Source organism: Mauremys reevesii, linkage group 13, assembly GCF_016161935.1.
Source record: "Mauremys reevesii isolate NIE-2019 linkage group 13, ASM1616193v1, whole genome shotgun sequence".
NCBI classification, from domain to species: Eukaryota; Metazoa; Chordata; order Testudines; family Geoemydidae; genus Mauremys; species Mauremys reevesii.
Genome location: NC_052635.1, coordinates 21,791,690 through 21,818,174, shown reverse-complemented (window position 1 = coordinate 21,818,174; position 26,485 = coordinate 21,791,690). Strand labels below are relative to the sequence as shown.

Here is a 26,485-nt window from a genome sequence, read left to right as displayed (position 1 = left end):
AGAAGAAACAGCAGCCCTATTGTTCTCAGAGTTGCTGCAGCTTGCTACAGAAGGCTACACTGTGCTCTCCCTGGGAGACTTTGCTTTTGTGCTTTCTTGGTCTGTTCCTTAAGCTAAAATAAGTCATTTTCCACTGAACGTGCATGATTGCCCTTTGTGTGTATAGAGAAACAGAGCACAATGGATCTGGGATGGTGGTGAATTCTGCACACACAGGGATCCCCTTTCACCAGCGCTGTACAAGCCTCCTCTGGCCAATGGACTGTACTAAGGGCAACATCTTGCCCTGCTTTGTGTTTGAGGAAACTGCCTCGGTGTCCCCAGGTGTGAAACAGGGGTTGACACTTGCCAACAGTGATGGGAGCCAGCAAAAAGCCTCTAAATAAATCCGTTAAACAAGAGATGATTGTTGAGGCTCCACATGGGGCTTACAGACCTTCCCTTCTTCTGGGAAAGCGGGAGGTATGTTCCCCTGTGTGTGATCACCTGTGCAGCAGCAGAATGGCTTCCCCAGCTATGGCCCCAGGGGAAAGGGGCTCACGACAAGTGCAAGGTCTGTTCCCAGCCTCTGCCACTGACTCACTGTGCAGACTCAGCCAAGTCACTTGGGGCTGGATTTTAAAGCTAGCTAGAGGCTTAAAGATGCAGATAGTTAAAGGCTCCTTGGATGATCCTGCCCTGTCTCCCTGTCTGGGGTTGGGAGGGGTACAAGGATTAGTGCATTGGCTAAACTAGATTGAAGCAGGACGGGGGGATCTCACTGCTCCAGCCAGAGTGGGGAGGGTGGGGAGGCCGTACTGGTCCCTTGAGATAACTGTAGGGCAGGGAGGGGCAGTGGGTGTCATATACTCCTTGTACATGGTAGGTTGCAGGGCTGCTACCAGCAGGTCAGGCTGCTGTATCAGGTATGGACAGAGCTCACTCCTCAGAGAGAGAGACACTAGCAGTGCCCACTATAAGATCCTTTATGCTGTGCCAAGCATGGCTATAGTTGGTTTTAATGCAGTATTTTAAACACAGTGCCACCTAGTGGCTGAGCTGTATAGCACAGTTCAGCATTCCATCCTCATCCCCTCCTCCGACATTCCTACTGTTTACCATAAGAACGGCCATACTGGGTCAGACCAGTGGTCCAACTAGTCCATGAACCTAGCCTCCACGAAGTTCTCTAATTATTTCTGGAACCGTTATATTTTTGGCCGTCACAACATCCCCTGGCAACGAGTTCCACAGATAGACTGTGCGTTGTGGGAAGTACTTCTGTAGCGAGGGGGCGTGGCCTCCCTCAGACGCAGATGTGGAAGGAGCACCACAAGCCACCTGGTGGGCGGAGCCAGGAGGGCCATGCCCAGCACGCCGGAAGCAGAGGGAAAGAACAGGAAGAGGAAGTATAAAATGCCGGCCCAGCAGCTCAGTTGGGAGGGAGCTGCTGAAGGAGACAGATGCTTCTTCCCCGCTGCTGGAGTGGGATGCCATAGAGAACCGTTGCTGCCCTGGAAACCAGCCTGAGCTTCCAGAGAGCCCTGAAACTGGCGACGCTGAGGAGCTTCTACCTTGGCAGAGTATCCCGGGGAGACAGAGGACGACCCTGGATGCAGGTACACCCGAGGGGGAGAGTAGGAAGCAGCTCTTGGAAACCAGGCAACAGTCTTGTTGAGAATTGGCCTGAAACAAGGTTAGCGTGTTGAGGCACTATTAGGGCTCTGGGCTGGGATATCATAGAATCATAGAATATCAGGGTTGGAAGGGACCTCAGGAGGTCATCTAGTCCAACCCCCTGCTCAAAGCAGGACCAATCCCCAACTAAATCATCCCAGCCAGGGCTTTGTCAAGCCTGACCTTAAAAACCTCTAAGGAATGCTGTTGACAACAAGGGCACACTGTTGGCTCATATCCAGCTTCTTGTCCACTGTAATCCCTAGGTCCTTTTCTGCAGCACTGCTGCCTAGCCACTCAGTCCCTAGCCTGCAGCAGTGCATGGGATTCTTCCGTCCTAAATGCAGGACTCTGCACTTGTCCTTGTTGAACCTCATCAAATTTCTTTTGGCCCAATCCTCTAATTTGTCTAGGTCCTTCTGTATGCTATCCCTACCCAGGGGCGGCTCTAGACCCCAGCGCGCCAAGCAGGCACGTGGGGCGGCCGTTTCCCGGGGGGGCGGCATTTGGCTCCGGTTGAGCTCCCGCTGGCATGCGACGGGACTAGCGGACCTGCCGCAGGCATGACTGCGCGGGTCCCCTCTTCCCGCTCGGTTGAGCTCTCACGCCTGCGGCAGGTCCGCTCGTCCCGGCTCCGTGGATCTGCCGCTGGCATGCCGGCGGGAGCTCAACCGAGCTGGAAGCGGGGACCTGCCGCAGGACCGGGGAAGGGCGGCGCAGCGCACCGCGCTGCTTGGGGCAGCCTGATTTCTAGAGCCGCCCCTGTCCCTACCCTCCAGCGTATCTACCACTCTTCCCAGTTTAGTGTCATCTTAAAACTTGCTGAGGGTGTAGTCCACGCCATCCTCCAGATCATTAATGAAGATATTGAACAAAACCGGCCCCAGGACCATCCCTTTGGGCACTCTGCTTGATACCGGCCTCCAACTAGACATGGAACCATTGATCACTACCTGTTGAGCTCAACAATCTAGCGAGATTTCTATCCACCTTATAGTCCATTCATCCAGCTCATACTTCTTTAACTTCCTGGCAAGAATACTGTAGGAGACCGTATCAAAAGCTTTGCTAAAGTCAAGGAATAACACATCCACTGCTTTCCCCTCATCCACAGACCCAGTTATCTCATCATAGAAGGCATATGGTGAAGTTGGGTAGGCCTACAACCCCATGCCACCCTACCCCTTGGGTGACCGTACTCCTCCTCCTTTGGCCAGGACACCTGCGCTCCTCGGGCATCCCTACCTGAGCCCCATGGACTGTGCGTGGCACTCACCCCTGCCAGAGCCCCACAGACTGGGCTGGTGCTACAGCTCTGTCTGACTGCAGGCCAGAGCCTTGACTGTTTGCTGCCCTACCCTGCTTAACAGCTGGGTGAATAAACTGCTACAGCTCTGCCTAGTTGCAGGCCAGAGCCCAGACTGTTTACTGCCCTGTCCCGCTTGAAGGCCGGAGCCCACTGAGAACCACTAATTCCCCATCTTTTTTTCCTTTGTGTGGAGAAGACTCTAGCAGATCAAACTGCGAGGAGGCATGGCCTCCCTCAGATGCAGACACGGAGGGCTGGCTGTGCCAGCTTACAACTTCCTTATATTAGTTTTAAACCTGCTACCTATTATGGATGACCCCTGGTCCTTGTGTTATGTGCAGGGGTAAATAACACTTCCTTATTCACTTTTTCCACACCATTCATTATTTTATAGCTCTCAAGCATATCTCCCATATCTCTTTTCTAAGTTGAATGGCCCCAGTTTTATTAATCTCTCCTCATGCAGAAACTGTTCCATTACCCTACCTATTTTTGATGCTCTTCTCCATACTTTTTCCAATTCCAATATATCTTTTTTTGAGATTGAGTGACCGCATCTGCACACAGTATACAAGATGTGGGCGTACCATGGATTGATATAGAGGCAATATGATATTTTCTGTCTCATTTTCTATCCCTTTCCTAATGGTTCCTAACATTCTGTTAGCTTTTTTGATTGCCCACTGAGCAGATGTTTTCAGAGAACTATCCATGACTCCGAGATCTCTTTCTTGAGTGGTAATAGCTAATTTAGACCCCATCATTTTATATGTATAGTTGGGATTATGTTTTCCAATGTGCATAACTTTGCATTTATCAACACTGAATTTCATCTCCCACGTTGTTACCCAGTCACCCAATTTTGTGAGATTCCTTTGTAACTCTTTGCAATCAGCTTTGGACTTAACTATCTTTAGTAATTTTATATCATCTGCAAATTTTGCCACCTCACTGTTTACACCTTATTCCAGATCATGTATGAATATGTTGAACAGTACAGATCCTTGGGGTACTATTTATGTCTCTCCATTGTGAAAACTGATCATTTATTCCTACCCTTTGTTTCCTATCTTTTACTGTACATGAGACGACCTTCCCTCTTATCCCATGACTGCTTACTTTGCTTAAAAGCCTTTAGCGTGGGACCTTGTCAAAGGCTTTCTGAAAGTACAAGTACACTATATCCACTGGATCACTCTCATCCACATGCTTGTTGACACCCTCAGAGAATTCCAATAGATTGGTGAGGCATGATTTTCCTCTACAAAAGCTATGTTGACTCTTCCCCAACTTATTGTGTTCATCAATGTATCTGATAAATCTGTCCTTTACTATAGCGTCAACCAATTTGCCTGGTACTAAAGTTAGACTTCTTCTTATTATTATTCACTCCCTGTGGCGCATAAGGCGCCAACCACTCTCCTCCATTCATTTTGTTCTTGAGCGAGACAGCAGAGTTCATCCCACTTCATTCCCATACCTTTCATTTCCTCCTCAATGGTCCTTCGCCACGTCCCCAATGGTCTACCTCTCCTCCTTCTTCCTTGTGGTGTCCATCGTAGGGCAATACGAGGGTGTCTATCAGCATCCATTCTCAACACATGCCCCAGCCACCTCCATCTTCGTTGTTTGGCTTCATCCACTATATTGTTGATGCCCGTTAATCGGCTCACTTCAACATTGGTGATACGCTGCGGCCAATGTATGTTAAGAATTCGCCTAAGACACCTTCCTTCAAAGCCCCGAAGCCGACTTTCTATCTTCTTGTTGGTCCTCCATGTTTCCGCCGCATAGAGCAACACAGAGCGGACGTTCGACCTATAGATCTCTACCTTGGTTTTCATTTGCAAGATGGTTGACCTCCAAATATTCTGAAGTCTATAAAATGCATTTGCTGCAAGACCAGTTCTGGTAGATATCTCCTTCTGAATATTGCCATCAGCCGATATGTAACTACCAAGATATTTGAAGTCGTTCATCTCCTCCAATTCTACATCACATAACACTGTCTTCGTCGAGCTGGCTGTTTTTACTTTCATTATTTTGCTCTTACCGGCATGGATATTAAGTCCTACGCACCTTGCTACTCTACCTACTCTATCAGTCTTCTCTTGGAGGTCCGTCTGAGAGCTCGAAATCAGGGCGATATCATCCGCAAAGTCACAGTCTTCAATATGACCAGAGGGTCCCCATGCGATCCCTCTTGGCCTATCTTCAGTGGCTTTCCGCATCACCCAATCTATGACCACAAGAAATAGGATGGGCGAAATAACGCACCCTTGTCTAACTCCCGTTCTCACATGGAACCACTCGCTCTGCTGTCCTTCATGGCGAACACAACACTTATTGCCGGCATACATATCTTTAAAGATGTTAATCACTTTCAAAGGGAATCCATATATTTTTAAGATATTCCAGAGAGATCGATGGTGGACGCTATCAAATGCCTTCTCAAAGTCGAGGTAATTAATAAACAGTGGCGAGTTCCATTCAAGAGATTGTTCCATTATCGTACGTAGTACAAATATCTGATCAACGCATCCTCTCCCACTCCTAAATCCTGTTTGTTCTTCCCTCAGGAACTCTTCTACTGCTTGTCTTATTCTCTGTAACAGAACTCTGCAGAAAACCTTCCCGAGCACTGATAGCAAGTTTATACCTCTCCAATTACCACACAAAGACAAATCACCCTTCTTTGGTAATTTCACAATGATACCTTTCTTCCATGCTTCAGGTACCTTCTCTTCTTCCCACACCTTGTTGAATAGCTCCTTTAGAATCCCGGCACTCGTATTCAGGTCGGCTTTTAGCATTTCTGCGGTTATTCTATCTTCACCTGGTGCCCTGTTTGCTTTTGTCTGTCTAATAGCCTCTTCTATCTCTCGCTCTATGATAGGCCCACATTCTACCTCCATCTGAAAACTCTTTTTCTCTATTTCAACTACCTCTTCAGGATTTGATCTATTTAAAGTCTCTCTAAAATGCTCTGCCCATCGATTGATTTGTTCTTTCTCTTCTATCAATATTCTCCCATTCTTTCCTCCAACTACTGTTGACCTATTGCTGAACCCTCCTGTCAAAGTCCTTGTGATTCTATACACAGTTCTTGTGTCGCCCCGCGTGGCTGCTGACTGTGCCTCTCTTGACAGACTGGTAATATAATCCCTTTTGTCTTTTCGGGCACTTCTCTTCACAGCCTTGTTTTTCTCCCTATATTCTTTGTTCGCAGCTTTCTGTTGTTCATCCCTTCCAGTTAGCATGCGTAGTTTTGCTGTCTTCCTCTCCTCAATGAGTTTCCATGTGTGATTTGAAATCCATACTTTCCGCTCCCTTCTCTTGTAGCCAAGCACTGTCTTGTGGGTTTCTACATATGCCTTCTCAACATTGTCACAAAAAGTGTTTATATCACCAGTTCACAAGTCATTTAGAAGTTGAAACTTTTTCGACAGCTCCAATATGAACTGTGCCTTTACCGGCAGTTCTTCCAACTTCCTTGAGTCGAAAATTTGTTGCCCATAAACTTTCTTCGTCTTTCTCAGTTGTATCTGAAGCTTGCTTAATACAAGGTGATGGTCACCACCTACATCTGCACTTCTTAATACTCTAGTATCCAGCAGTGACCCTCTCCACTTCCGATTGATTGCAATGTGATCAATTTGGTTCCTGGTTTTCCCATCTGGTGACATCCACGTCAGCTTGTGTATTGTCTTATGTTGGAAGATTGTTCCACCTATCACCAGTCCATTCTCAAGACATAAGTCTACAAATCGTTGACCGTTATCATTTCTCTCTCCAACTCCTTCCCGCCCCATGCATGCTTCATACTCGGCATTGCTGGAGCCGACTTTAGCATTGAAGTCGCCCATCAAAATCAGGATGTCGTGGCATGGGGTCTTAAGTATCTCTTCCTGAAGTCTGATATAGAACAAGTCTTTTTCCTCCTCCTCAGCTTGTTCAGTAGGTGCATAACATTGGATGATGGTAGTCTTCACATATCTGGAGAAGAATCTCGCTCTTATTATTCTGGAGGTAACAGGACTCCATCCTAAAAAACTCTTTCTCGTTTCTTTGTCGACAATGATGCCCACCCCTTCATGTTGATGTCCATCTATGCGTCCTGAATAAAAAATTGTCTCACCAGAGTCCAGTATTAACATACCAGTGTCCGTCCACCTCATCTCACTGATCCCAAGAATGTTAATGCCATATTTTCTCATTTTCTTTGTTACTGATGCTGTTCTCCCTGTTTCATACATTGTTCGAACGTTCCATACCGCTATCTTTATTTGTTTTTTGGGTTTGACCAGAGACTCCATCGAAACAGGGACTTCCTTTCAGCTTTGATCCCCGTTTGTCATATTTGGCATTACTGCCTTTTGAATCTCCGGCTGGCTACCCACAATTTTATGAATTTCTGAAGATTTGGTTGACGTTTCTGTAGCACTTGTTTTTTTTACGTGGTGGGTTGCCAGCCCAACGCACAACCCTCCTCCTTTCGCATCTTGGGCTTGGGACCAAGCAACGGCGGAGTTAGACTTACTGGCCTGTAATTGTCAGGATCACCTCTGGAGTCTTTTTAAAAAATCGGTGTTATATTAGCTATTTTACAATCAGCTGGTACAGAGGCTGATTTAAACGATAGGTTACGGACTGCAGTTAATAGTTCTGCAATTTCATATCTGAGTTCCTTCAGAACTCTTGGGTGAATACCATCTAGTCCTGGTGATTTATTTTTTGTTTAATTTGTAAATTGTTCCAAAAGAATCTCTGCTTACAGCTTAATCTGGGAGAGTTCCTCATACTTGTCACCTAAAAGGAGGGAATTTTCCTAATATCCTATTCAATAAAGACCGATGCAAAGAATTCATGTAGCTTTTCCGCAATGGCCTTTTCCTCGAGTGCTCCTTTCGCATCTTGATCGTCCAATGGCCCCATTGATTGTTTGGCAGGCTGCTTCTGATGTACTTAAAAAAATGTTTTTGCTGTTAGTTTTTTGTTTCTTTTGCTAGTTGCTCATCAAATCCTTTTTTGGCCTTCCTAATTATACTTTTACATTTGATTGGCCAGAGTTTATTCTCCTTTCTATTTTCATCAGTCAGATTTTACTTCCAATTTTTAAAGGATATCTTTGTCTCTAACTGCCTCTTTTACTCTGCTGTTTAGCCATGGTGGCATTTTTGTGTGTGGTCCTTTTGCTGTTTTTTATTATTTTGGGAATACATTTAGTTTGAGCCTCTGTTATGGTGTTGTAAAAAAATTTCCATGCAGCTTCAAGGCATTTCACTCTTGTGACTGTTCCTTTTAATTTCCGTTTAACTAACTTCCTCATTTTTGTGTAGTTCCCCTTTTTGAAATTAAAAGGCTACTGTGGTGGGTTTCTTTGGTATTTTCCCCCTACAAACATGTTAAATGTAATTACATTGTGGTTGCTGTTACCAAGTGGTTCAGCTATATTCACCTCTTAGACCAGATCCTGTACTCCACTTAGACTAAATCAAGAATTGCCTCTTCCCTTGTGGGTTCCAGGACTAGCTTCTCCAAGAAGCAGTCACTTACAGTGTCTAGAAATTTTATCTCTGCATCCTGTCCTGAGGTGACATGTACCCAGTCAATATGGGTATAGTTGAAATACCCTGTTATTATTGGGTTTTCTGTTTTGTAGCTTCTCTAATCTCCCTGAGCATTTTACAGACACTATCACCATCCTGGTTAGTGGTCAGTAGTATACTCCTACTATTATACTCTTATTATTCAAGCATGAATCGTTACGCTATCATGTTGTCTTCTGGGTACATGTAGTTAGCCCCCCCCCCATGAAAGCAATGGGAAAAAATCATTTCTCGCCTTTTTTCACTGTCACCATATGTCTACTGGATGCTGCTGGCAGATGCGGTACTGCAGCGCTACACAGCATCATTGCCTTGCCTTGCGGATGGCAGATGGTACAGTACGACTGGTAGCCATCATCGTCATCCCATGGGTGCTCCTGGCTGGCCTCGGTGAGGTTGGTCGGGGGCGCCTGGGCAAAAATGGGAATGACTCCAGGTCATTCTCTCTTTAAGTTTTGTGTAATGGAGATTCAGTCCTGCCTGGAATATCATGCCAGCTGGAGGCTTCTGCCTCAGGCTGCTCTCCCAGTCAGCAGCACCGCGTGGTTGCACCTACCCCAGCCTACTCCTTGCTCCCATGGCTCATGAAGCCTGGACAGTAGTGAGGAGCAGTCCAGCTATAGGCTGAGTAAGTGCAGAATGATGGTTCACTCTACTTCCCTGTAAGCCAACCGCCCTCCCCTCCCTCCTTTGATCTCTGCTTGCCGAGGCAATAAAGTCAGTGTTGTTTCAAATTCCTGCATTCTTTATTACTTCATCACACAAATGGGGGGATAACTGCCAAGGTAGCCCAGGAGGGGTGGAGGCGGAGGGAAGCAATGGGTGGGGTTGATGTAGGGGCACCCCCTGGAACGGCATGCAGCTCATCATTTCTGTGGGATGTCTGGGGCTCTGACACGGAGCGGCCATTTGCACCTGTGGTTCTTTAGTAGGCTTGCCTGATATTCTAGGCAAGACTGAATCTTCCATTAGACAAAACTTAAAGAAGAGAATGACCTGGGGAGTCATTCCTATTTTTGTCCAGGCGCCCCCGACCGACCTCACCGATGCCAGCCAGGAGCACCCATGTCTGCCCAAGCATCCCTGACCGACCTCACCAAGGCCAGCCAGGAGCACCCATGACAGCAGCAGACAGTACAGTATGACTGGTAACCATCTTTGCCAACTTGCAAAGCAGCAGACGGTACAGTATGACTGGTAACCATCTTTGCCAACTTGCAAAGCAGCAGACGGTACAGTATGACTGGTAACCATCTTTGCCAACTTGCAAAGGCAAGGAGCTGCCGCTGCTGTGTATCACTGCAGTACCGCGTCCGTCAGCAGCACCCAGGAGACGTACGGTGACAGTGAGCTGAGTTGGCTCCATGCTTGCCGTGGTATGTCGTCTGCACGGGTAACCCAGGAAAAAAGGTGAGAAATGATTTTTTCCCGTTGCTTTCATGGGGGGGCGGGGCTGATGACATGTACCCAGAACCACCCATGACAATGTTTTTGCCCCATCAGGCATTGGGTGCGCAATTCAGAATTCCAATGGGGGGTGGAGACTGCGGGAACTGTGGGATAGCTACCCACAGTGCACCGCTCTGAAAGTCAATGCTAGCCTAGGTACTGTGGACGCATGCCGCCAACTTAATGCGCTTAGTGGGGACACACACAAACAACAGTATCAAATCAATTTCTAAAAAATCAACTTCTATTAAATCGAAGTAATTTCGTAGTGTAGACATACCCGGTGACATCAATGACTTCACTGCAGCATCCAGTAAAAGGAGAAACTAGTTCGGGAGGGAGAAAACTCTTAACAAGCACAAATTATCCTCAAAAGGAAACCAAGTTTTGTCCAAATTAATAGATTCATAGATGTAATCAAATTTAAGGCCTGAAGGGGCCATCTAGTCTGACTTCCTGTATAACACAGGATGAACCAAGCAATCAGTTTAGGGTTACCATATGTCCAGGGCTGGCTTTAGGCCGATTCGCCTGATTCCCTGGAACCAGGCCCCATGCCTAAGAGGGCCCCATGCCTTAGGCGCCTTTTTAATTATTTTTTTTACTCACCCAGCGGCGGTCTTTGGCTTTTCAGTGGTGGGGGGTCTGCTCTGGGGGTTTTCGGCAGCATTTTGGCGGCGGAGGGTCCTTTGGTGCCACGGAAGACCCGGAGCAGATCCCCCACTGCCAAAGTGCCACCGAAGCCCCAGACTGCTGCCAGGTATTCCAATTGGGCCCCTCAGTTAATAAAGCCAGCCCTCCATATGTCTGGGTTTTCCCAAACATAACCTCTCTTTTGGTCCTTCAATCTCCGTCCGGGCGCATCTTTGAAATATGAACAAATGTCTGTGATTTTTCCTTGCTTGTCCTTTTTCCAACATTGATTTTCCTACAACTGCAATTCCTGGTGTGGCCTAATAGCGGTGTGTGTATTTACTGGTTTGCCACAATTACCTCTGTGCTGCTGCTGGCGGCGCCTGCTGGCCGGGTGCCCAGCTCTGAAGGCAGCACCGCCATCAGCAGCAGAGCAGAAGTAAGGGTGTCCTGGTATTGACTGTTGAGTCGCTGAAAGGGATCCTGCTTGTACTGTACAACTTTAGGCACACATCTTGAAAAGTCTTTTGTGGCTACTTAATGAGCAATCAACCACTGCTGAGAAAGATGCGCTCTACAGAGAAATATGCATGGGCACAAACAACAGGAAGAAGCACAGTAGGAAAGGACTGACGGCATGTAAGAAGGTACATTTAAATTTGATTTATATATAATTTTTTGAGGCCATTACACTTATTATTTATAAATGTTAGATATTCAAAGTAGAAAGAAACTGTACAGTAGAAACTGTATCCCTCCCCTTCTCCTCCCCCCGGCAGCGTCCTCTATCTGGGAACATGAAATTGGTAACCCTAAGTCAGTTGAATGTTTATTGAAATTCTAAATCACTTTGTCTATTTTCCTAGCCATCCAGGTCAGCATTTTTACATGGCTTGATACTGCACCACTGGTGTTAATGGGAATATTGTCACTGGCTTTAGTGGCAGCAGGATCAGAGCCATAGTCCCCTTTGCTGGAAGAGCTAAACACATCCCGCAATCAGCCCGCAGGCCTGCCTATGCTCAGGAATAGCCCTGGCTTAGGAATCACACTGGCCTCACTGGTGCAGACCATAAAGTGGAGCCAAGGTCAAGCTGGGGGTCACGATGAGAGAGAGGGTGTCAGCATCTCACGCATCACCTGATAGCCAGGAGCTGCTTGCTTCCTGTTTAAGGCCAAGCCGAGACGGGCACGCTGTTTAGTGTGCTTAGTGGTAGATCCTGTGGTTTGCTACACCCAGGCAGTACTGGGGCTGAACCCTGGAGCCAAACCCACAGACCTGCGGACGTGAATCCTTCTCTGCATCCTCCTCATACTAATCACCCCCATCCTGTGCTTCCAGTAACAGACTCCATTCTCTTGTGCTTATCTGGGCCTCTCGGATTCCAATGCGTTTGCTTGGGGCAGACAGGAGGGCCCCGGAATGCTCAGCTGTGTTCTGAGGATGAATTACACTTTGCTTGCACAAAGCCCTGTATATTGTTATCTGAATCCCTGCAGGTAGGGAATGTTATTCCACTCTCTGAGCACGAGCTTTGTCAGGCTCTTATTTTGCTTTGGTGGTGATTAATTTAATTAATGCAACTTGAACAAAACGTCTAATCACACCTCTATAAATAGACCCCTGGGCTTCACTACAGCTCCTCTCCATGCCAAGAGCCCAGCAATGAGCTGAGTCTAATAATATCTGCTAGGAGGTGAAGTTGGAGGTGGGGGGGGGGGGGTGATAAGGACTTGTTTACAATGACATTATCTAGTAGTGACAGGGAGAGGAAATGTCAGCCCAGACTCACACTGGGGAGGAAAATAAGCCTTGAATGGAGTCTCTGGGACTCTTGACAGCACAGTTGTGCTTACCCAGAACACTGGTGTGGCTGCTGCTAGAAGGAGCTTTTTGCACACAGGGCTTTTCCAATGGCAGATCAGCCTCAGAGAGACTGGGCTCTTCAGCCTACATTCTCAGAGGGAGCTGGGCACCTAACTCCCTTTGGTCCTCAAGGAATCAATTCTGAAGCACTTAGAGGAGAGGAAAGTGATCAGGAACAGTCAGCATGGATTCACCAAGGGCAAGTCATGCCTGACTAACCTAATTGCCTTCTATGAGGCGATAACTGGGTCTGTGGATGAGGGGAAAGCAGTGGATGTGTTATTCCTTGACTTTAGCAAAGCTTTTGATACGGTCTCCTACAGTATTCTTGCCGGCAAGTTAAAGAAGTATGGGCTGGATGAATGTTCTATAAGGTGGATAGAAATCTGGCTAAATCGTTGGGCTCAACAGGTAGTGATCAATGGCTCCATGTCTAGTTGGCAGCCGGTATCAAGCAGAGTGCCCCAAGGGTCAGTCCTGGGGCCGGTTTTGTTCAATAACTTCATTAATGATCTGGAGGATGGCGTGGACGGCACTCTCAGCAAGTTTGCAGATGACACTAAACTGGGAGGAGTGGTAGATACGCTGGAGGGTAGGGATAGCATACAGAGGAACCTAGATAAATTAGAGGGGATTGGAGCACATGATTTATGAGGATTGGCTGAGGGAACTGGGATTGTTTAGTTTGCAGAAGAGAAGAGTGAGGGGGGATTTGATAGCTGCGTTCAACTACCTGAAAGGGGGTTCCAAAGATGATGGATCTAAACTGTTCTCAGTGGTAGCAGATGACAGAACAAGGAGTAATGGTCTCAAGTTGCAGTGGGGGAGGTTTAGGTTGCATATTAGGAAAAACTTTTTCACTAGGAGGGTGGTGAAGCCCTGGAATGGGTTACCTAGGGAGGTGGTGGAATCTCCTTCCTTAGAGGTTTTTAAGGTCAGGCTTGACAAAGCCCGGGCTGGGATGATTTAGTTGGGAATTGGTCCTGCTTTAAGCAAGGGGTTGGACTAGATGACCTCCTGAGGTCCCTTCCAACCCTAATATTCTATGATTGTATGACCCAGGCTTCATCCCCAGCAGAAGCCAAACACCAGTGGGGACGCAGCCCAGAACTCTCAGCACCAATACAGTGCATGCCCCTGCTGCCACATGAGCTAGAGTTAGCTGTTAGCATGCAGCAGCTGCTTGAATCTCAAAAACGGATTTCCACAGCAAGGCCTCACTGACCTGGGACTGGAAGGTCCCACTCTAGCAATCCCTTCGCTGTCTCCTCCATCAGTAATGAGACGAGGCTGCTGTTACACTGTACTACCCTGGTAGCCAGTGAGAGGCAATTGTAAAAATGCTTGTCCTGGTGTTACTTTGCTGGCAAAATCCAGAGACTTTAGCAATGACTGTACAGCAGCAGAGGCAGGATGACTTTGCTCGCTGTCTATTGAGCTCCCATCTACCCTTCTGTATCTTGTTCTAGGTCATATCGGTGCAGGGTTTAGCCCTGGCCACACGTGACCATTAAAAATTCATCGGCACTTTCGGCAAGCATCCCATTTCTGACTCTTTAAGTCCAATTAGGTAATTAAACTCTGCCTCTAAAAATTCCATTGTCAACTGGAGGCAAGTGCTCTTCATTTTCTGACCTGAGCTACTGTATAATGTTGCTGTTCACTGACAAACAGCTGCTACCTTCCACCCCAGAAGTGGCGCAAGGGTGAAGCGATCCTTGACATATGCTTTGTACAGTGAGTGCTTTGGAATTGTTGGACAAATGGTGTCATATCAATGGTAGTTTCTATTATCAGCCCTTTCGGCTCCCCCACTCAAGCCTGCACTGCAAAGTGTGTGTTTGTTTAGGCACTTTGCTGAATTGGGGCTTTTGTTACCAGCTCCTAATTTGCATTAGAAGAAACTAACTCACCTGGGAAACTTTCCTTATGTTACTTTCCCACACAAACAATTGGTACAGTTGCCACAGGGTTGTTACGTTATTGCAAATGGGAGAAAGGGTGGTGCATGTGATCTTGAGTGGGAGGGCAGGTTTCCATGAGACAATCTTTCTACCCATATGAGGGCCACAAGATGACAAGTTCCCTGTTGGGAACAATGCTGCATTGGGCAAGGGATGGGTCAGATGCACTAACAGGTCTTTCCCTGCAGCCACTGTGATTCTGTGAGCATGGCTTATGCAACAAAGTGTCATGTGTGCCATGGGTCTTGCGTATCCTCGGTCGGGTAAATATTTCATTGCTAACACAGATGTGCAAAAATGTACTAAAACCTAACTGAGCTAGAGTCTGGGAAAGATTTAATGATGGAGGCGGGGAGTGATGGGAACAGAACATGACAATAATGTCTGCAGACATGGAGCAATCTCATCTGAGGGCAGAACAGCTCCATGTTTGTCTCAGCGGAGTTTATGAGAACATCATTACTCCAGGGTGAATAAATCCTTCTTTTGATTAGAAGCAAGCTGCTGCTGGGGGAAGGGTGGCAGCATGGCTTATAGGTGCATATGAGCCTGTCAAAACTCTTGTGTGTTTGTGAGGAAGATAGCAGTGGCAGTTATTCCATGGGGTGCAAATTCCCAGCCAACCTGGGATATGCCCTGATGCTAGCACTGATAGCAGCCGCTGCCTTATCCACCTGAGTGTTAGAGAGAGGGAAAAGAAAGCCAGATCTTTGCTCTTGTGGTGCTGCAAGAGTCCAAATTAGTCCTTTAACACTGGCATCTCTGCTGTCAGGCAAAGGGAAGGCCAAGAAAGCAGGGGAAAGAACTCCTTATGACATTATGCACCAGTAAAGAGGTGCTTATGACTCCTCCTGTTTGAGGCAACAAAGCACTGTCCCCAAAAGAGTGAAACAGCTGCTTGGATGTGGCCTTAAAGATTCAGTGCTCTTGAAAATGAGAACAGCTATGGGAGGAATGAAATAATTAATTCAAGCCACCAATCCTAGCCAGCTGGCTAAAAGAGTGAATATTGTGAATGCTAACAGCACAACTGGGACATAAATTAAAGGGGAAAAAATCCCTGCCTGAGCTTTTGGACAAAAAGGCCAAATTCAGCCCCCATGTAAACAGACACAATCCCACTTGGTATGGCTACAATGCATTGTAAACCTGGGCTCAGACTCAGGTTTGAGCCCAAACTCCCCTACCATCCACACACAAATTAGGGTTGCCAACTCCCCAGCATTGTCCTGGAGTCTCCAGGAATTAAAGATTAATCTTAAATTAAAGATTATGTCATGTGATGAAACCTTCACATGGCAGGGATGGTGTCCTGAGCCTCTATTTGCCAGAAGCTGGGGATGGGCGACAAAGGATGGATCACTTGCTGATTACTGCTCTGTTCATTCCCTCTGAAACACCTGGCATTGGTCACTGTCAGAAGACAGGATACTGGGCTAGATGGACCTTTGATCTGACCTAATATGTCTGTTCTTATGTTCTCCAGGAATACATCCAACCAAAATTGGCAACCCTAACACAAATCTGTCTGATTCAGGTAAGCAACAGGACCCAGATCCTAGGACACACCCAGAAGTGGAAGGGGTCTGTGCCTGTGTCTCTGTGACTTAGGTCCAAGCCCCATTACTTTGCAGCGTTGACAAAGCTCAAGCCACAGACCTGAGTCAGAAGACCTGCATAGTGCAGTATGAACATGTTAACACAGGTTTTGAGGCCTGGGTTCAGCAATTGTAAACTCAGGTTGACAATGCAGTGTGGATGCTCAAGTGCAGCTTGGAAACACTATGTCCACTGTCGTGAGATGGGGTGGCCTCCCTCCAGACTTGAGAGCAAGGGACCATTACACTACCCCTGGTGGGTGGAGACAAACCCACCCTGTCCCCCTCGCTAGAGGTACCGGGGCGGGACAGAAAGTATAAAGGGAGGGACCGTAGCTCAGTTGAGTGGGAGCCAGGGAAGGAGATGGATGTCTCCAGCCTGCTGCAGAACTCTGGAGCTAAACCTGCACCATGCAATGCCCTGCCTCCAAAGGAGATCGACCCTGGAGAGGAGTTGTCAGGACTGCCATCCACCATGTATCCTGAGGAGACAGAGGACCCATGGACTCCGAAACCCCTCACCAGGACACTGGTAGGAAGTAGCCCAGACTTTGGTTCATTTTTGCTATCAGAACCCAAGTCAGCGTGTTGTGACTGGATCCCTGCTGACCCAGTGGTGGAACCCTCCACCACTGTTAGGATGCTGGGCTGGGACTCAGTGGAGTAGGGTGGGCCTGGGTCCCCCTACCCTCTGCTGCCAACCTGACCCTGGGGTGGCAGCCTCCCCACCTTAGGCCAAGAGGCCTGTGTTTGTCTGCCATCTGCCAGAGCTAGAATGACAGACTGTTTGGTGCTCCACCCTGCCTGAGTGCCTGAGCTCCCTAAACTGCTCCCTGTTCTGCGCTGGCCATAGCTCTGATAGACTGTGTTTGCTGGCTGCCTTAGCTGGGAGGGGACCAGAGCCCGAGTACTGCTGTCTGACACAGTGAGGCAGAGTGGCCTCCTTCCCAGTTTGACATCCACATGTGTGGGTCCCACAGACCTGGGTTTACAATGCAGGGTAAACCTACCCACTGATTTTAATTCACCAGGGATGGATTTGCCCCACTCAGTATAAATATGTGAGATATGTTTATAAGACAAATCAGTGGTAAAGAGGAACAACACTAATGTGAAAAGATTTTCTAATCACTAGATCTAATCACAAAGAAGAGTCCATTATTATTTATATTATGCAGCTTGTAGGAGCCCTAGCTGTGAACCAGGACTACATTGTGCTCTGGGCTATACACACACACAACAAAAAAACCTGTCCCTGTCCCAAGGAACTTATAACCTAAGTTGCTTGTAGAGCTGTAGAAAATTTCCATCAAAACTTCTTTTTTTTTAAAAATTGCTATTTTATCTAAATGAAAATCTTGTTTCATTTTTAACTTTCCAGTTTTCTTCAATGAAATCATCCATTTTTGGATTTTCTGTTTTTCTGCAAAAACGTGGAACATTTTCACAAAAAGTTTTGAAGCTTTTTTCTCATTTCTTTCAAAATTTTTGGTGGAAAATACAAACATTTTTTCCCTTGCATAGACAGGAAATACAGTGGATAAGCTAAGAGGTATTTTCTAATTGCTGTCACTCAAAGATCTCAGCAAAACACAATTAAAAGAAAAATTCATCAGAGATAACAACACATTGTGTCTCTTCGGAGACCTTATATCAAGCCAATCAGCAAGAGAAATCCTTGAATTTCTCTAAGACATTCCTCTTTATTTTATCCTGCTTCTGAGTTACACACAAAGTTACACACAGTCCCAGGAGTTCTTCCTGGCATTATTCAGAGATGTCCATCCCAAAGTCATTACAGAGAAAACGGGTACATAATAAGGACTTGATTCTACAACTGGATCCATGCAGAGAGACCTTGACCACTGCGTGTCTCCCTGTTGAAATCAACGGGGCTCTGCAGGGGCTTAGAGGCTCACCAGCATGGCTCCCATTGCAGGCTCAGGGCCAATAACGTTTAATTAAAAATGGGCTTCCTTGTTCACATTTTAATGTTCAGATTTAAAAATGGTCACTGAAATGCAGCCATCTCTAGGGTGAAGCATACTGGTCATTCCGTGCTGGCAACATTTCACAGCATTGGGGTTTTTTTGATGAATGGACGTGAAGAATAAGATCTCCATAGAATATTTTTTTCTACATAAACAAATCATAACACAGACTAACGAGACTTCATGAATTTATACTCACACTTCCACACTTGTCTTTTGTTCTGATAGAACATCATTTATAGAGTCATCAATTTTAAGGCTGGAAGGGACCACTGTGTTTATCTAGGATACCCCCTACATAACATGGGCCAATGAATTTCACCCAGTCATTCCTGCATTGATCATAGAATCATAGAAGATTAGGGTTTGAAGAGACCTCAGGAGGTCATCTAGTCCAACCCCCTGCTCAAAGCAGAACCAACCCCAACTAAATCATCCCAGCCAGGGCTTTGTCAAGCCAGGCCTTAAAAACCTCTAAGGACAGAGATTCCACCACCTCCCTAGATAACCCATTTCAGTGCTTCACCACCCTCCTAGTGAAAAAGTGTTTCCTAATATCCAACCTAGACCTCCCTCACTGCAACTTGAGACCATTGCTCCTTGTTCTGTCATCTGCTACCACTGAGAACAGCCGAGCTCCAGCCTCTTTGGAACCCCCCTTCAGGTAGTTGAAGGCTGCTATCAAATTCCCCCTCACTCTTCTTTTCTGCAGACTAAACAAGTCCAATTCCCTCAGCCTCTCCTCATAAGTCATGTGCCCCAGCCTCCTAAGCATTTTCATTGCCCTCTGCTGGACTCTCTCCAATTTGTCCACATCCTTTCTGTAGTGGGGGGCCCCAAACTGGACGCAATACTCCAGAGGTGGCCTCACCAGTACCGAATAGAGGGGAATAATCACTTCCCTCGATCTGCTGGCAATGCTCCTACTAATGCAGCCCAATATGCCGTTAGCCTTCTTGGCAACAAGGGCACACTGTTGACTCATATCCAGCTTCTCGTTCACTGTAATCCCCAGGTCCTTTCCTGCAGAACTGCTGCTAAGCCAGTCAGTCCCCAGCCTGTAGTGGTACATGGGATTCTTCCGTCCTATCCCATCATCCAGATCATTAATAAAGATGGTGAACAAAACCGGCCCCAGGATTGACCCCTGGGGCACTCCACTTGATACCTGCTCCCAACTAGACATTGAGCCATTGATCACTACCTGTTGAGCCTGACAATCTAGCTAGCTTTCTATCCACCTTATAGTCCATTCATCCAATCCATACTTCTTTAACTTGGTGGCAAGAATACTGTGAGAGACTGTTTCAAAAGCTTTGCTAAAGTCAAGATATATCACTTTCCCCATATCCATAACTTATGGTTGAAATAGAGTAAATCTAGACCAGGGGTTCTCAAACTTCATTATACTACAACCCCCTTCTGACAACAAAAATTACTACATGACCCACATGATGGGGGACTGAAGCCTGAGCCTGCCTGAGCCCTGCCGCCATGGGCAGGGGGACCAACCTGGAGCTGAAGGGTTTCAGGCTCGGGCAGGGGACCTGTAACCTGAAGCTGTAGCCTGAGCCCTGCCACCCGGGGCCGGGTAGTGGGGCTTGGGCTTCAGCCCTGGGCCCCAGCAAGTTTAATGCCAGCCCTGGCAACCCCATTAAAACAGGGTCCCGACCCACAGTTTGAGAACTGCTGATCTAGACACTACATGCAACAATGTACTCGGGAAAAGTCCTATATGGGGGCATCCCCGTCTTACCCGGTGCAGGTGTGGTGAGGGGGGTATTCCTATTTGGGCACCTACATAACAGCCAGATTTTCAAAAGAGCTCAGCACCCAAGCTGCACCCTTTAAAATAAAAATCTGGTCACTTTGGTGCCTAAATGGGAGCTGAACTGTTTGAAAATATGGCCCATGGTATGGAATTGTCTCTTACCAGGTGACTCCCTCTCCTTTCTGATATTTTATTCTTCCGTGCACCCCGAGCCGTGACTGGGAGTGGTTTTCTACCTGGCGGCACAGGAAGGGTAGTTACCTACCGTCTGTCCCACCCAGAAGTCACACCTGCTACTGCTCTTTTTTAAAAGTACACTTGCCACCATCATTGCTCACTGCAGCAAATGGGTCCTGGCCTGATTAGGGTTAGATGTTCAGAGAACATTTGATGAGCAGCACTATGGCAGGGAACTATGGCTGTTTGGCAGGACCACTTGAGATTATCGCTTTGGCTCTCTCAGAATCATTTCCCCCCCGACATGTTCACTGCACTTTTTGCAAAGGTGGTTGGCTTTAAATGCACCCTGAGTTTATACAGTCCCTCTGGGATTCTTGTCCAGAGATTTCTCCACTTCTCACACAGTTTTATGGAAGACACAAAAGCCAGATACAGTCACACCCTGGGCTTCCTCCTTCCCAAGTTTATTCTGCTTTGCTTTCCAGTTAAATGGGTCTGCTGAGGGGGCAGAGAGGATAGTTTGCTGCAGTAGGATCCTACTGATATTCCTGTTTGTGTTCAGGCATAGTTCATGATTCCTGCAGATTCTCCTGTGGAGCCAAGAATTATTCGCATCCAAAGAGGGAAAGCTCTGCTTCTCCATGTCTGGTTCTCTCCTCTCTCCATGCTTTGGGGCAGACCTCCAATGCGCAGACACCTTGGGGACAGGCATGCATGGAGAAATGGCCAGACCAACACATGCACATGGCATTTTTCTAAATACAAGGTTGATCCCGCATGGCTTCCTGTCCAAGTGTCTCAAAGCACTGAACACACATGAATGCATTAACCCTAACATCCCAGTGAGGTAGGTGATTATCAACCTACTTTTACAGTTGGAGAAACTACTACACAAATTGGGGAAGGCCCAGGTCCTCAAAGGTATTTAGGCACTGTTGTATTAATTTAGATGGAATATACAGGCCAAAGGTGTTACCCAGTTACTGTCCAACATTAAACAGTGTCAGACAAGTTTGGGGTTTGATATACACAGACCTTAGCCTGCTTCCTACTCTGGCAAACACACCAGTAAACACTTTTTAAACCTTTTATTAGAGATACAGAAAAAAAGAAAACCAGGTAAAGTATTTGAAATATAAAGTAAGGCTTTTATTTTAACCATTTTTTTTGTTTTTGTTTTTTCTTTTTTATCTGAGGAGAATTTGTAGAAGGGAAATCCTCTTTGTGTCAGAGTTTTTTAGATGGCGTTAAAAATGGCAATAAACGTCCTTGGTGGGAACAGAGAAGAACTTAGTGAAGACGGGCTGCAGCTGTTGTTAAAGTCCAATCCCATTTCATAACAGACAAAACCAGACAAACAGACACAAAAGGGATGAGAAAAGAACAGCCAAGATAGAAAATACAGCTTCTGACTCTGGTGTTGACTTTCACTTGCAACCTTGCTGTTGGAGAGCACACAATCTTATTAGCCATTCCGAGGCCTGGCAAACTTGTACCCGCATCGGGCTGTTTAGATCATTGCCTTTAGGTGTCTTTTTTTGGTCACAGGCTTACAGCAGTGCTGCAGTCTTGGCCAACGAAGCCAGACACTTATTAGACAGAAGGCAAAAAGGAGAGGGACGGGAAAGAGAAGAAATAAGGTGGCAAAAGGAAAAGGACTCATGGGGGAAGGGGAAGAGAGACAAAGTCTCCCATTCCAGGTGTTGGCTGGGATTCAGCTGGAGGTAGTGGTATCATCTGGGACTGGGTTCCTCTCCCTGGCCCCGTCTGGTCAGGACATCCTTCAGGATTAGGACGAAGAAGTTCTGGGTCCCAGGTGACCGAGGGGGGGTGGCAGCCACGGTGGAGAAGCTCACTCTTTGTCTTTCTCTCGTCTCTCAATCTGCCACCATTGTGACAGCCTCCATCTGCTTGTATTGTTTCCCCAAAGTCTCAGTTTTTAAAAGCCCCCCAAGGGAGCGCTGAGTGGATAGCCCATTCTTTTATTATTTTGTTCACCAACAGGCCTCACTTTTGACACACCAATTTTGGCTTATTGCTTTTTGGTCTTACACTGTCTTATTGACTAGGCATGAGTTCAACACAGTCCTTGAGCTATATTGGCCTTTTGGTTTGTGGATACAGACTAACACGGCTATCCCCTGATACTTGTCTCCCCTTTGCAACTTTTCCCATTGAAATTTAGTGCCGTAGGTACTGTGACACTCCATCAACTTTCACAAAAACAGCGAGGAGTCCGGTGGCACCTTAAAGACTAACAGATTTATTTAGGCCTAAGCTTTCGTGGGTAAAAAACCCCACTTCTTAGATGCATCTGAAGAAGTGGGTTTTTTACCCATGAAAGCTTATGCCCAAATAAATGTATGAGTCTTTAAGATGCCACCGGACTTGTTTTTGTGGATACAGACTAACATGGCTACTCCTCTGATACTTGCCATCAACTTTCACTTCCTTTTTACATTTGAGTTTACAATTAAGGTAAATTTCATGGCCAAATTATGACAACAGAACCCAAGGTCCACTGAAATCAGTGGGAGTGGACAGTGTTTAAAGGATCTGTGTTGAAGTGACTGGCCCAAGGTTGGACTGCGAGCTTGGAGCAGACCTGGCATGAGCTCCTTGGAATGCTAATTCCCAGCCCCCTACTCTGACCACCCCTCTCCCTGAAGAGCTGGCAACCCTTTGTCTGCTTAACTGATTTGCAACACTTGGACAAGCTGGACTGGCTATTTCTTCGTCTAGCCCTAGTGGCCACATGCTGATGGCAAGGGAACATGGGGAGAGGGAAGATGGGGGCAAGTGTATCTGCTGTGCTGGGGAAAGGGAAGTAGCTGGGATGCACCCCGCTGTTCCTGACTTGCATCTGAAGAAGTGGGTATTCACCCACGAAAGCTCATGCTGCAGAACGTCTGTTAGTCTATAAGGTGCCACAGGATTCTTTGTTGCTTTTACTGATCCAGACTAACACGGCTACCCCTCTGATACTAGCCGGGGAAGCGACCCCCAAAGTCTGCAGGGCGCCCCAGCCTGCGGACCGACAGCGAGCTCTCCCACTTCTGCCGTGAACCGAAGGCTGCTCCTGGCCCGCAGCCGAGGTTCCGGCCCGTCTACGCAGCTGGCGCCCCCATCCCTGCGTCCGGCTCCTGGGCAGGGCCCGGCCCCGATGCCCGCGGGCGCTGAGCGGCGGCTCCGAGGGGAAGGTCTGGGCGGTGCCCATGTGTCCGCCGCAGCCCCGTGCGCCCCGGGGAGGGGAGAGGCGTGGCGGGGGGCGGCTCCCTGGGCGGGGCGGCGGCTCGCTGCCCATGTGCCCGGCAGCCCGCTGCCCCTCCCGGGGGCGGTGCCCTGGGGGTGGCTCGGTGCCCGGTGCCCCCGCTCCGCGCCGTGCGCCCCGGCCCCTGGCAGGCGGGAGGCGGCGCAGCAGCAGCTATCCCAGGAATGCGCTGAAGATGGCGGCCGCCAGGAGAGCCCCGAAGAGCGGGCTGCTGGAGCTGCGAGCCCCGGGCGAGCAGTGGCTGCGGGTCCTGGTCACTCTGGCCGAGGACTTCCTGACCGTGAGCCCCGGCAAGGGCGCGGGGGCCGAGGAGCCGCCGCCCGCCCCGGCGCAGCTGAACGGCGGGGAGCCGTGCGCCCAGGTGCCCGAGTCGCTCACCAACGTGAAGCGCACGGTGCGGATCGTGAAGCAGGACGTCGGGGGGCTCGGGATCAGCATCAAAGGTGAGGGGCGTCGCAGAGGGCGAGGGCTCGCCCCGCTGCTGGCCTCGGGCGCTGGCCAGAGAGCAGGGTCCCTTCCCCGTGGGCTGAACCTGCCGCTTGGCTCCAGGGTCCTGCCCCGCCACTGCCCCAGCTCTCCCTGGTGGGCACCTTGCAGCGCCCAGCGCCGAGGCGCAGCTGGAGGCGGCCCGTGCCCTGTGGCACCTCGGGGAGTTGGCTGGTGCCTGGCCAACTTCTGCGCGCGGCCGGGTGCCAACTCCGTGTTTGCTAAAGCGGCTGAGGAGGATGCCCTGGGGGTGGTCACGGCCCCAGGCCCCATCTCCCGCTCGCCCTGAGCTGGAGGGGCGCTTAGCACGGCTCCGGCTGAGCTGCGGGGAAGGAACCTGTCACTGCCGCTTGTGGCTGTTGGGGAAGTTGGAAATGGACAAGCGAATCCACCGGAGGCCCCCATCCTGCACTTGCCAGGAGGAGCAGAGTGAAGTCGCTCACGTGGGCGCTTTCAGGGTTAGGCCTTAGGAATGTAACCCATGCAGAGGAGTGACAGGTTCTGCTCCTTAATTTCTAAACTCCAAATGTCATGATTTTACAGAGCCCTGTCATTTGCAGTGGTTGAAAGTTGCAGCCTTCTAGCAGTGTATTTTTAGGTCTGTTATATCAGTTACACAGGCTGCATCAGCTCCCAGTTAAAGTGTTACCTTTACATACAAATATAACTTGCCACTGCTCCTGCAGACTTACATACATACTCAATGTCCATACTCAGTGTGGACTACTCACAGTGCATAAAGTTAAACGTGCATAAACCTTTGCAGGACTGGAGCCATGGTTTCTTTAAAGTGCTTTTTTATGTGAGTTGTATGCTGGCAGGTTTACATGTGCTGTGTGTACATGCTGTAAATCTAGAATGCAATATCTTCCTACTGTATTTTCTACTGCATGCATCCGATGAAGTGGGTTTTAGCCCACGAAAGCTTATGCCCAAATACATTTGTTAGTCTCTAAGGTGCCACGAGTACTCCTGTTCTTCATGTGAGATCAGTTTGTGACCCTGAAATGGCCCATCACTTGCACTGTGCCTACCTAACCTTAGGTTAGCCTGAGCATACAGAAAAAGTGATGCCTCTGAAGAAGTGGGTTTTTTTTACCCACGAAAGCTTATGCCCAAATAAATGTTAGTCTTTAAGGCGCCACCGGACTCCTCGTTGTTTCTGAGAAAAAGTGAGTGGGTCTAATGTGTCTAGGCAGGGTTGGGTGGTGTTGAACAGAAAGGTTAAACTGGATGGGGGCGGGGGGTTATTCTATAATAAATTATTCCATGAAAGTGTAAAAAGAGCTGAGAATTGTTCTCCCCTTATGTCCCACATAATTCAGTTCATGTCATATTTGGTGTCTTTTAATTGTGAATTCTGGTGGTTGTTTGCATTTGCCCACAGGCTAGGCACTGGCATTGCATTTGTATTGTCCTGTCACTGATGTGAAAGGGCGTTTACCTGTTCTTTTATTGGCATTCCTGCACATTAGCCTGCAGCCTGCAACAGAGTTCTGTTCCAAAATACCATCACCCCTATCAAAATATATCTAAATAAAAATCCGCAGTCCACTGCACTTACTGAATTAATCTCAGTGAAGGCTGCACTGTAAAAGCACTGCTATCCTCATGATCAGCACAACTTAAACGACCTCATTTGTGCAACTTTGCTGCTCAGAGGAAGTCAGCACAGTGGCTGGAAAAAGCTTTGAGGAATAGACAGTTTTAGCACAAAATGAACGGGACTGTGAAGGTATAATTTTCTTGCAGCTGTAGGGCCCAGTTGTTTATTTTGACAGTTGATGCTTCACAAGCCACACCTGGCAGACAGGCAGTTTTGACCTTCAAAATCCAAGACAGAGATAATGCACCTTGAGGGGAATCTGAGTGAACTCAGAGAGGGTTGACAGGAGGAGATGTTGGAAAACTGATCTATTGCCAGGCTGGCTTCGGCCCATTAATACATATTGGGTGTGGTTCACATTTCCACCGAATTAAAGCCAATGCAGGAGCCAGATCGGTCTCTTTCAAATGTTAAAGAGTTGGTGTTCTTGCCTCTGGAATTTACGTGAGATGGGGAAGAGGAAAGGACAGGGCACATCTGGGAGCTGAATAAAGCAGAAAAAAGCAAGCAACTGGCCCAAACGTTCCCCCTATTTCCTTCTTTAGAGAAGTCTTTAATTTAAGTGGCCTGTACATCTAATAATAATCTGATTCTTTTGTGTCTGTTTTGCTCTTAATCCACATCCCCCTCTCCCTCTCTCTGTTTTGCAGTTGAGATGGCTCCAGCCTTAGAGAGCTGTTACCGTATATTGATTTTTTCCAATTACAGATCTTTAATGTTGGTGGTGCGGGGGGATGCTATGGAGGAGATTCCTTATTCCTCATTATAGAAATATGGAACTGGGCCCACATTGTGAGTTCAGTCTCTTGAGGGAGGACTCTTTATCTATGCATCCCACAAGCCCTTGTTCAATAAAGTCTGTACAGCAAAGCAAAAACATAACTTCTTTCGATATAGTCTCAAAACTAAGAGCTCAGTGTGGTTCAGTGAAGTCTAGAGCTTTGCCCCTGTTCTGTCTTGGCTGAGCCCTTGCCGAAATGTTCCTATTCATGCTACCAGTGGCAAAAAATGTGGACATCTAGATCCAGATACTCAAGAGTTCATTTGGCTGCCAGATGGGAGATGAGCTCTTTGGAAAATGTGGCTGCTGGAGCG

General features: G+C 47.8%; 1 protein-coding gene across 1 annotated transcript in view; it reads left to right on the top strand.

Annotated features, from left to right (window-relative positions):
• The first annotated feature begins 23,374 nt into the window (after positions 1 to 23,374).
• Positions 23,375 to 26,485, top strand: part of SNTA1 (syntrophin alpha 1) — a 69,025-nt gene continuing 65,914 nt past the window's right edge. The window contains exon 1 of the mRNA XM_039499046.1: positions 23,375 to 23,741. Within this exon, the coding sequence (XP_039354980.1) occupies positions 23,474 to 23,741 (268 nt within the window). The 5' untranslated portion in view covers positions 23,375 to 23,473. The remainder of the gene's footprint in view (positions 23,742 to 26,485) is intronic.